Source organism: Epinephelus moara, chromosome 13 (assembly GCF_006386435.1).
Source record: "Epinephelus moara isolate mb chromosome 13, YSFRI_EMoa_1.0, whole genome shotgun sequence".
Classification (NCBI taxonomy): domain Eukaryota; kingdom Metazoa; phylum Chordata; class Actinopteri; order Perciformes; family Serranidae; genus Epinephelus; species Epinephelus moara.
In genome coordinates this window covers 30,314,080-30,326,004 of record NC_065518.1, presented here as the reverse complement: position 1 = coordinate 30,326,004, position 11,925 = coordinate 30,314,080, and the positions used below count along the sequence as shown (strand labels likewise).

General features: G+C 40.1%; 1 protein-coding gene across 1 annotated transcript in view; it reads right to left on the bottom strand.

The window, feature by feature from the left end:
• dnah9 (dynein, axonemal, heavy chain 9) overlaps positions 1-9,974 on the bottom strand; it is a 211,491-nt gene extending 201,517 nt beyond the window's left edge. The window contains exons 1-5 of the mRNA XM_050060727.1: positions 9,611-9,974; positions 5,672-5,868; positions 5,424-5,582; positions 2,872-3,002; positions 1,783-1,994 (exon numbers count right to left, since the gene is read on the bottom strand). Of these exons, the coding sequence (XP_049916684.1) occupies positions 1,783-1,994; positions 2,872-3,002; positions 5,424-5,582; positions 5,672-5,868; positions 9,611-9,946 (1,035 nt within the window). The 5' untranslated portion in view covers positions 9,947-9,974. The remainder of the gene's footprint in view (positions 1-1,782; positions 1,995-2,871; positions 3,003-5,423; positions 5,583-5,671; positions 5,869-9,610) is intronic.
• Positions 9,975-11,925: the final 1,951 nt, after the last annotated feature.

Sequence of the window (11,925 nt, the reverse complement as noted above, 5' to 3'; positions counted from 1 at the left end):
CTTCTCTCATGATTGTGATTGGTCCGCTGCGTGCGTGTTCACGGTTCTTGATAAAGCAACCCTGGGTTGAGTTACCGAGTTGATATCCAGCGTCGTGATACCAATTATCCTGATTGCCATTGTTAGGGTTAGTCAACCCAGGATAGGTCTGGGTAACCCAGGAAAGGTTGATCTCGCTTTGTGATACACGCCCCTGGTTACTCAAGATAATCCACAGACCTTGTTGTGAAGAGTTTCATGTAGGAACTATATTCTTTCTACCTAACACCAGCCAACCGCGGTACTAGAGTATTCCAAACGGTACTATACTGTATTTGGAAAATACCGGTACTTTGAAACTGATTCAATTCATTAATTTAGTTAATTTATTTTACTCATTTATGCACACAAACGCCTTTCTTGTTCCTATTGGAGCACAGATTGCGCAAGTGGTGTGTATGACAACACCTGTATCAACTTTCGCAGCTGGCACACGTGAAAAAAGACAAGAGAAAGTCTGCCTCGCAAAGGGAGACAACATGAGACAACACAAACTTGGTGGAACATTTGAGTTACCAAACCGTGACGTCCGTACCGAGGTACTTACCGAACCATGATTTCTTTGGTACCGTTACACCCCTACTATTTATTGTTCTAAAGGTTTGCATCCAAAAGGACTTTTCCTTAGGAAAAGTACCGAAGAGTATCGAAAAGTATCGAAATTCATATTGGTATTGGTACCGAAACAAAGATTTTGGTATTGTGACAACACTAATTACAGCTCAGCCAAGGAGGACACCATCAATGTTTACATCTAGCACTGTCAAGAACATGCGAATTCGATCATGAGTAGATGCACGCTTCCTTCTTTGCGGATTGATAAGTAGCACAAAGGGTAAGACGAAAAATATGTAAGTATTTTTTGTATTTTGAGGTGAACTGTCCCTGTACAAAATAGTGCTGAAAGTGCAGATCCATGACAGTCCCTTAAAGTTCACAAATTAACAGGTTATATTATGTTTGTTTAATTGGATTACCTGGAGTGTGTGCCTGAATTGTCTCCTACCTCTAGTTTTATTTTAACTTAACCGAAAGAGACCTGATCTTGAGACCCTGTGTTTTTATCACAAGCATTTCAGTTAAGACTGTGCTTACATGGTGAATGTTCCTTGAGAGGGGATATATTGCAAATATTAAAAACTGACACACAGCAAACCCAGGCAGGATGGTATTCCAGGTAGGATCACCAGTTGGTCTCTGGAGCTCTGGGCAAAATAAATTAGGATTGCAGTGTGGAGTCTGCTATGTGCACTGTGGGTACTGAAGCGCCACAGGATACATACACATCCCAAAAAGAGAGAAAAGCTCTGGGGAGGATTGTGAATACGGGCCCGCGGCTGAATTTTGCCCTGGGCCCCCCTAGTGAGTTAATCCGACCCTGGTGGGACAGAATTTCTGGTACACTATACAATTCTGGCAGCAAAAACAAAGGTTTGTTTCCAAAACACTGAACACAAGGGAAGAAGGCAGAATAAAGAAACAGTGAAAGCCTTCATAGCTGAGAAGAATAAGGAAAGTTCCACCCACAGACAGTAAAACTTCATCAACAGAAAATTCAAGAAAAGAAAATCTCAGTACCAACCACCCACTCTGTGCTGACAGGGGATCTCTGACAGTTCAGAAACACCACAACAATGATTCCTTAACAACAAAGATTGTTACCATAAAAATAATACTGAAAAAGAAAGAAGCTCTTAGGATTGACACAGAGATTGACGACACAGAGACAAGAGTGCCGTTAACCTGTTGTATGAGGAGGTTGGCGGTCTCCTGCAGCAGAACGATGAGGCGTGCTGGGGTGTTGTAGTATCTGGAGTTGGCCCACACCAGGCACACTGTGTGCATCAAAGGGCCGATCTGACTCCTAACATCAGGAAACTCTGCGTTCTCCATGTCCTCAAACAGGCGCTGCAGGGGCCTCAGGTACGTGCAGATGTCCTTTGCCTCCTCCAAGGCTGGTAAGTGAAGATGTGATCACAGTCAGTTCAACCACATATACTACATGTGAAAAAGTAAATGGTGATAAAAGAGTTCCTACACATTTTACATTTCAAAATGTCACTTATTCAGACTACTTCTTTGTTGAATTTTCAGACCAAATTTGAAATCTCAGTACAAACAGATGTTTATCATGGAAGTAAATGGATGTGAAATCCAACTGTTGACATGTACCGGTATGATACATTCTGACTATGTATGCTATTATGTTGTCTAATAATTGACAGAAAATTGTAGCTAGGCACTGTAGCTTAACATACTGAATAAATCATTTATTGTTCCCCCCATATTTTGTTTCTCGTTAATAAACAACTACCAAAAATGAGTTGAAAAAAAAGGTAAATTATTTCATTTTCAAGGCATCTGGACAACCTTGTTTATTTATTGTGTCCATGGAAACAATGAATTCAGACATACAGGTAATGTTTCCTTGCACTGACAAAATAGTACATTTTTGTGATAATAACAAATAATAACATCACTACATAGCTCATAAATGTTAAGACAAACTTTGCCTGCCTGCTCCAAACACCATGAAAAACACTCTGCATGTACACTCAATTTATTTTTAGAAATTCTGAATTTTATATTTAGAAAACAGAACAGGGGCACTGGTCTGGAAAAAAAAATCCTTCCAAACTCTCTTTTTTTCCACACTTATCCAGACCTCAAAATGACTAAAATCAAGTTTCATACTTTTTCAAACTGCGTAAGAACCCTGTGATAAATTATTGTAAATCATGTATAAGCCCGTCAACCTAACAACTGCTGCACCTTGGAAAGCAAGCCCTCATTTCAGTTCCCTCTTGTCAGGTGTACAGACTGTGTCATTACCTGCAAGGACATCTTGCTGCATATTAGTAAAAGCAGGGGAATAGCTGCTCTCCACAGCCTCCAACAGCACTGCCATCTTATTCACCTTTGAGGATTTTAACTGCGAGTGGATGCATTCCAGGTCTGCATATCTTCAAAGAGGAAAACAAAGTTTGCTATTACATTTCACCACTAGTTTGTGTTACACCGGCTACTTTTAAGTAAATTTCTAAATTTGTAAGTAAAGAGTCAGCATGTTGAATCTGCATTGGTGACAATGCACAAGAAGAGAAATGGAAGTGAGGAAAGTAAACAAACAGCTAAAGGCAAGAGGGAGTGAGACCAAACAAACTTGTTACATAAGGCAAGATTACTTTTCTTTAGCCACTGAGCTTTAGCAGAGACATTCCATGATGGTTTGTGTTATTATTCACTGGCGCATGGTAAATATGAGTTGTTCTTTCAACATTGGATTGTGTTAATGTTGCTAGATGGCTAACTAGCATCGAGACGGTCTTCCAGTTTACCTTTGTGCATGACCATAACAGACTACCGCTGCTGGTGTGGAGAGTTACTGGCAGAGCCATCTAGACATTTTTATTTTACTGTTAGTAAAGGTCTGATTGGTTTACTCTGGAAAATCAAATACTTTTTTTCTGTCAGGTCAAGTTTATTATTACGGAGATCATTCAGTTTTGCTTTTTACATTCTAAATTTCACAGTGTTTGCACAGGTGGCATTATTAAGTGCATGACGCATACCCATATAGGACAGGACCTCTCAAATCATTATAGTAATTAACAAAGAGAGGGATATCAGAACTTTTTTAGATCTGTACATTGGTGGCCCTATTACATAATTTATTCAATTTAGTACTGAGTTCAAACTTCCAACTTTAATTTTTATTTTTATTTTTTTATATTGTCAAGTCAGACACTACATTAAGGAAAAGTGCCCACACTTTGAGTGACTTTGAGTCACCTTTGAGTAGTTTTATTATCTTTGCAATGTGTTATCCAGTAAAAGATGATGAACATACTGCATCACTAAAAAACAAAACTTAACTGCATTTCCCCATTAGTGTCTCCCTAGTGCAACAAGTGCTGCTCTGCTTAAGGATCGCTTGTGCATCTTTCCTGGTTTTGCTGTGCATCATACAACTTTTGGACTATAACTTCAGAGTGGCACTCAAAAGCAGATTTGTTGAGATTTGCTGCCCAGTCAGCGCCTGGCCATTTTTGGTTGCTCTGCAAGAAATTTTGAGTTGCTGTACAACATTCCCCTCACCTGGAAGTCTACCACTCCACCCTGCTTTGAACTTTGGCTCCGTAACATTATGGATAATACACATGAAAAGACTGCATCTGTACGAGCTCAATACACAGAATAGATTTGAGAGGATTAAGGGACCATTCTTGGCACAGTGTCATAGTACTCCACATCCATAGGGACTCTGATCTGCCTGGCTATATATGCAGATCTTGTGTTAAACTTGATTAATTTATTCATGTTACTTTACCTTGATCTTGAGCTGTTACTACTTTTACAAAATCTTTTAAAGACTATTTGTGTAATCTTGTTAATTGCACCACATCCTTTTTATTCCGTTCTGTTCCACTTTTCTTTGTGTTGTAGTAGTATTTGTATTTTTTTAAAAGTTTATAACAAATTACGGTTACAAGATGTGACAACAAAAACACTTTATGGTACCAGAAATTACTGTGGTCACATATGCCATCATTTTGTAGAGTCTTCAGAGTTTAGAAAATCATGAATTCATATAGATTTTGTTAAGACAGACAGCATATTCTGAGTGGCATTTATAAACTATTTGGGGTATTATCATGTTGTGGAGCTTTTAAGAAATTAACTTTTTCTCCCTGCCTCTCACATCGGGGGCTATTCAAAGAGCCAGTTCACCCAAATTACTACTAATATTACTTTTTTTAGTTTTTGTCCAGGTTTGTGGGTTAGTACACAATTGACTCTAATTTGTGATGCTCACAGCACTTTATAGGAGCATTTAAAATGAAACATCTCTTTTCAGAAGAATCTGTGCCAAATACAATGGAGCTGAATAGATAAAATAATTAACCATCTACAATTTTCAAGGGGATATTTTCTACTGAAGAAACAGAGAGTATGAAAATGTTCACGGTGAGATGACAGACTGAAATCTGTATCTGCATTGTACTGGAAGAATTCTCTGGTTGTAATTCAGTTAGTCCAACTGGATTGGATGCAGTCCATAACTGCATATGCAGTTGTAAGTTGTAAACAGATAGAGAACAAACAAGTTCTTATCAAACAAAAAAGTAGAGGCTATTGGTCTCATGAGATATAATTCTGCTATGTAAAGAAATAAAACACTGGGGTCCATATTACATTTTTCACTTGATAGCACAGGTGTTCTGGATCTCAAATAATTAGTAGCACCAGTAAAAACTTCTGAAACAATTCAACTTTCACATCCTGTAGGGACGTGTTATTTTCACACAATCACAGCTCTGGAACAAGTGCTTCTCAGAAGTTGCCAGTGGATATTCAGTGTCTGTATTAACAGAGGCGCTGACCTGTTCTTCCAGAAGAGCAGCTCTGTGTGTGGAGTGGGGTTTTTGCCCTCCAGCAGAGCCTCAGAGGAGTCTTTCTTCAGGACGGCACGGATCTGATGGCTCCACTCAATCACTGCTGACTCCAAGGAGTGGATGATACTCTTATCCACAATTTCCCCCCTGTGAGGTTTCACAAAGAAACCATTTACTTCAGACGTGGGACAACTGATGCATTGACATGAACCTTTATGTCTCATGTGTTTGTTTACCTTTTGTCCGTCTCCAAAGCAGCTTGCTCTACTCTCTCGGAGCCTGCAGGGAGAGGCAGCAGCGTTTTGCCTTGGACTTGGCCTGACACCACAAACACATTGGTCTTGAGGGAGTGGACGTGGCGTAAGACATCCTGACACACAACCTTGGGCCATTCAATTTGGTTTTTGCTGTTAGACAGCAGTGGGGCCACAACCTGGAGGAGCATAAGGAAATCTGAGTTTTCTCAACATGGAAAAATGTTTATTTTGGAGTAGAAGTTTGATGCATAGAGTGGTAAAAACGTATTTACATCTGTTACGTCAGTGAAAGTAGTCATGGTCAAAGTTTTGTGTTCTTGGTCTACTTTGAGTAAGTATCAAAAGTATCAGTACCATTGTGCAACAGAATGAGCCATGTCAGTGTTATGTTACATATTATTAGTAGTAAAAGAGGGAGGGTGGCTGCATTGATGGATTATTGAATGGGCCTATTCTGGGCTAGCCTTGCGTCACCAGGCTCTTCACGTTTCCATTCAGTCTGAATTTTGTCTGGATTCTGGTTCCAGTCTAGAGAGCAGATCCGGAATTCACCAAATTCACCAAAGTAAAAGTGTTCACCAAAGTAAAACTTTACATACTGGCGATTTACAATAAAAGAAAAAGGTTAACTTAATGGCTTGGGGCTTTTCTTGTAAATTATATTCTTTAAATTAAAAAGTTTCACTGCATTTTTATTAGCTTGGTGCTTTATTTTGACGGAAAGGTGCATCCATCGAATTCCGGATCCTGTCTCTCTTGCCCTGGTTCCGGTTCCTTACCAAACCGGCCACTAAACGGCCCCAGACTAATTCTGGGCACAACTCCAGGGGCCCAAAGTGTAAGGGCCTCCCCTGGCATTCACCCGCAAAATGTCACTCAAATTACCTCATACCGACCAGGAAGACACTCAAAATGACCACAGAAAGATGCAAATTAACTACAAAGAGACACAAAATTATCTCAAAGAAACACAAAATGTTTACAAAGAGACACAATACCACCACAACGGCTGCCTGGCTTGATAGGGTGTACAGTAATACATTTGTTAGCAGATTAAGTTTCTGTTTGTGAGTGCTTGTGTAGTTTCTAAAAAGGGAGGAATTATAAACAAAATAAGACAGCTCAATACAAACTGTTAAACTCAAACAGGTTGGCTGGCTTAATTTACCACTATGCATAGTGCTGCCACAATGTGGAACCTTGAGACCAAAATGGCGCCAGCTACGCATATTAAATCATCCTACAAAAAAGAAACGGCTCCACAGGTGGAAGCTAATTGCTCTGAAGTGGGCCTAATTAGCATTACCAGCAGTAACATTAGCCGACATAAAAAGACACCAAGAATGGTCTTTGAAGGGGATGAACAAACATTAAACGATATTAACAGGTGACTTAAAGTACTTACAGCTCAATGGACGTACACAAAAGTCAAAAACAAAGACAGCCACACCCGTTTTGGAATCAATTGGCTACACTAATGGAAGTTTCCAGAAAGTTCTCCTGCGGTCCTTGCCTCTGCGCTAACTACGCTGAGGAGACGGGTCGTACCAATCTAAAGAGGGCGAGGGGGGGGGAATAGTCCAAGTAAAGCTGGGCTATATGGAGAAAATCAAATATCAGGATATTTTTTACCAAATATCTCGATATCAACAATGCCACTATACTGGTTGACTACTGATGCTTTCACAAAATATTTACACAATGAGATTGTCGATAAATAATCATCAATAATGTGGATATGATGACTAAGTGGTTAAAGACAAACAATGATAAGATAGAACAGTACTGGTATTTTCAGAAAATTACATCACATACACGCAGTAATTAAAACCGGGAAAAAAACATTTATGATATTGATACCCAAAATCAGAGATGATATCTAGTCACATATCAGGATATGAATATAATATTGTTATATTGCCCAGCCCTAAGTCCAAATAGTGCTGCCCTTTTTAGCAATTGGATTAATTGATGTTGTAGCTGGCTGAAGTGGCACTGAGCTTGACTATTGTTTAATCTGTAACATCATAATTTAAAAAAAATCATCATGCTTCTGTATGCAAAACCTTCATGTTTTCACAGCAACAGTAGCTGTCTGATAAATGCAATCAGGCTGGATTATGAACAGGAAATGTAAGCAACTGCACCGGGGCCCCAGACCCTCAGGGGGCCCGAAGGCTCCAGATCACTGTGTGGTAATGAGTTTGCGATCATGTAATTATTTGCAAATGTGCTTAATAGGCCTACTTTATGCACCATGTCGGGGGCCTTGAGGCAATCCACCCATCTTTTAAAAGGGCCCTAATTAAGAATCTAGTTTTAAAGCTTTTATTATTTTAGTAGTCCATATATTGTGCTAATGTAACCTGGTTTTCTTTCCAAGTTCATCTTACTCAGCTACGTTGTGTAACTGACCTTTAGATACCATACTAAATAATATATCTTTAGTTCACTACATTATTTTTAATTACTCTAATAGCTCTTATTTATTTTTCATGGGAAGCACTTTTATAACACAATATGGCGACAGAGGACAACAGCGAGAGTTACAGTTGCAGGTGTAATGAGTGCAACAGTAATACAGTCTGATATGAACCGAATAAGTCTGAAGTTGTGTTTTATCCCAGGCTGTGATTGTGTTGATGAAAGATTACTGGAAGACACACTGTATCCAGGTTATTACCTGTCCAGAGTGACTGGAGAATGTCACCCATTAAGAAAGAATGGTTACACTTAGATGGTGCATTTCATTAGATACATTTGTGCTTGACCCCTCTCAAAAATGTTAATAATAATACAGTTGTTCAAAGTTATTAAAAGGTACCAATCGAGTTACTGAAAACCAGTGAAAGAGGTATCTTTAGTCAAGGGTGTTAAAGGCACAAAAGGGTTTGTCTGCCCCTACACTAGGATTCCTCTCTACATCTAAGTAGAGCCAAGTGAGTGACTGCTAAGGGGTGGTACCCATGCCGTGTTTTTTGGGCCCTCAAGTTTAATGTTTTCAATGTAGACGTGCGGCAGGTGCAGATAAAAAGAGTTCAACTTTTGGAACGCAGCAACACTGCAAGTCATGTGATGAGGAACAACCAATCACAGCTGGCAGATATCTTTCCCTTCTTCCATTAATACCAGTCTGTGGTAAATGTAAAGAGGAAGTTGATCATTTCAATGTAGGGCTACACAGAGCTTTACACCTTTGCCGCGGACAATACTTTTGGTCTAGTATACATTTACAAAACGCCTGAAAGAAGATCAGCTCTGCACTCAGGATTTCAAGTAAGTAGGCTGTGATATAGTGCCGGTTATGGTCGCTTAGAAACCCCAGGCGCAACTTTAATGTCACCTAAATAAAATATATATGGATAGGCCTATACAAAAGTATGATCAGCCAAATATATTTAAGGTATCACCTGTGAAAGTTGTGATTATGAAGAATGGCCCCTTTTAAAGTGTTATATTACTGCACACTTGACAATTTTGTTTTAAAAGTCTTATCTCTTATCTGGTCAGAATGACGCTCATTTGCTTGCTTGTAGCTACATCTGTAAAATAAAGGTAAATATTTCCCTCTAGTGAAGTGGAAATTTAAATCACCTACCTTCCACCACTCCCACAAACTGTTTGCAAATTAGACACTGATGCAGACAAGGTGTTGGGGTGGGGGGGTTGCAGAAATGAAGTGGACTACAAGCATAAGGAATGTAAAATAGTTAAGTTACTTAAAAGTTAAATACGATTTATGAGTACACTGAGTGAATGTATTCTGTTACGTTACAGTTAGCCTAGTGAGTGACAAAGTTTAAAAGTCCACACTCACAGCTGAGCAGCTTCACTGTGGCTGAGACAAACTTGGTCATGTTGAGCCCCCTCTCCATGCATCTAACAATAATTAACAGCTCTGCTCTGCTGCTTGCTTACCTCCTCAACTAGAGCAGAAAAGTGATCCAGTGGAGCGTAAGACAAGTCCCCGTAGACCAGGTTGTCCTTCATGGACTCTGGACGTAGCGCTGTCCTGCTTTGCTTCACAAAGTACACCGCCTTGCTCTTACAGCCGGCTGTGAAGCCTGCGGCGGGCTGCAGCAACCCGGCCGCGCTCACAGACACCACCAGAGTCCTCCGCTCGGCGCTGTCCAAAAACTCCTGCAGCACCTGCCTGTTGTCCTCGCTGGACACGCACTTCTGCCATTTGTCCTGTTTCAGTTTGAAAGTCCTCAGCACATAGTCTCCTATAAAGTCCAGTCTTGGGTCCTCCATGTCCGCGGGTCGCACTGCTGCCGTCCCGGGTCAATCCTGGAGAGTGTGTGAACTGATTGTGTCTCGGCCTCCATAGTAACGCAGTGTTTGCATTAATCAGGCCGTCGCTTAGGGGACGCGAGCGACCTGGGGCTGACCCAGGACCGGGACATCCCTCTTTCTGTCCACCTGCTGACTGATACCCATTGTTCCCCTGCAGCCTTTTGTTTGACTTTCACTGGGAAGTTATTGTCAAAGTGTGGCCACTAGAAGCTATTAGTTAAGGTGATTTAAAACCATTATGTTCAAATCACAGCCCCTGCATCTTCATTCTGTTCATGTCTTCAAATATATTTCATCAGGGCCGTAATCACCTATTTAACGCTGGGGGGACCATTTTCAATCAACACCTGACTGACCTGGGGGGGAATTCCCCCAAGAGATATTTGTAGAAACCTTACAGCTTAAATGGGCGTTTTAGAGAATTTGGGGGGAACTAAAGCTTAGATCAGGGGTCCCTAAAGTTTGGTGACTGAGTGTCATTTTAGGGGGCCAGCGTATAATTAAGGGTGCACAGGAAAAGTGCACAGAGTATGACATTTGTATGACTTTTCTGTGGCATACTATAGCCTACTATGACTACGTTGGTTCTCCAGCAACATAAGCATTCACTTACTTGACTCTGTATCAGCATCCGTTGATAAACCAAGACAGCCCACTTTAGATTAATCTCCTGTATCTGTGTCACATGGTTTCGCCACTGCCCTGCCCAATAAGGAGACTAGTGGCGGCCCTGAGTCAATTCATTCCAATGGGAAAAGTAAACCTGAGTACAGATTCTGACTGTTTCCTTCACCCCATAGTCACTGATGTAAATATTGTATCCATTTTTCACGAGCCCTAACCCGTCTAGACATTGAAATGGCTTTTTCCAGACAGACGGATCAGCAGGAAATTAACTTTGTTCGAGACCTGTCTCTGTTTTAGCATCATACACTCACGAGATCTGGTGACAACTGACGTGCTCTTACACTAGGTTAATATGAGATGTTAAGCTAGCAGATAAAAATGAGTGACAAAATAAGGAATGGACATTAAATTTGTACTGTATATAGTGTTGTATTGTTTTGAATCTGATTTCATCCATCCACACGTTTACTACACTTCCAAACAAGTTAGATGATGTGGCAGAGAGATGACTACGTCCACTAAGGAGACGGGAAGTGTATACTGTTTCGTGCCATTGGCGCAGCTTGTCATGGGGTATCTGGTGTTATAGAGTATCTTTGGCTGTATTTAGACACAAACCCTACAGTACAGAGGCTGACTAAACTATTTTACTTTAAGGGGTGTGAGGGGCCTCAGAGAGCCTCCACTATGTTTTTAATACAAAGTTCAGTTTGTCAACCCATTTATAAAAATGATCACAAATGGCCTACGTATTTTTAAAAATACGTAGGCCTATATGAAATTGTGGTGATAGCTCATATTTCAGAATAATTTGCCCAAATGAAATAACAAGCACACTATCAGGAAGAGAGGAAAAAAGGGAAGTGAAATAAAAATAAAATACTAAGCTACGCAGGGTAGAAGCAAGTAGGAAAAATGTATATATCAATGGAGGAAAGTGAATAGAGAGCCAGAGCAAATTTCAAATATTACAGATCTTAATGACATACATTTGTATCACTGTTTATAGTTTTACATTCATGTTCCCCAGCTATGTTAACTATTGATGTCATTGCATTCAGATGTCAGTTTTGAAGACTTAATAGTGTGAATCAGACAAAGAGAAAGGATGCAATTTTTTTATTACACCGTAACAATGAAAAACTGCTCTAATGCAACAGTAGTGTCCCACTGTACCAACAAAAGTGTCCCATTCTCCCAGAAAGTTGCACTGCAGCTAAAATGTGTGTTAGTAATATGTTTTTGAATCAAGTCTACTTTTCAGTTTCACTGTAGCTATGTTGATGAGGACATATTTCAAAGAAAAAAAC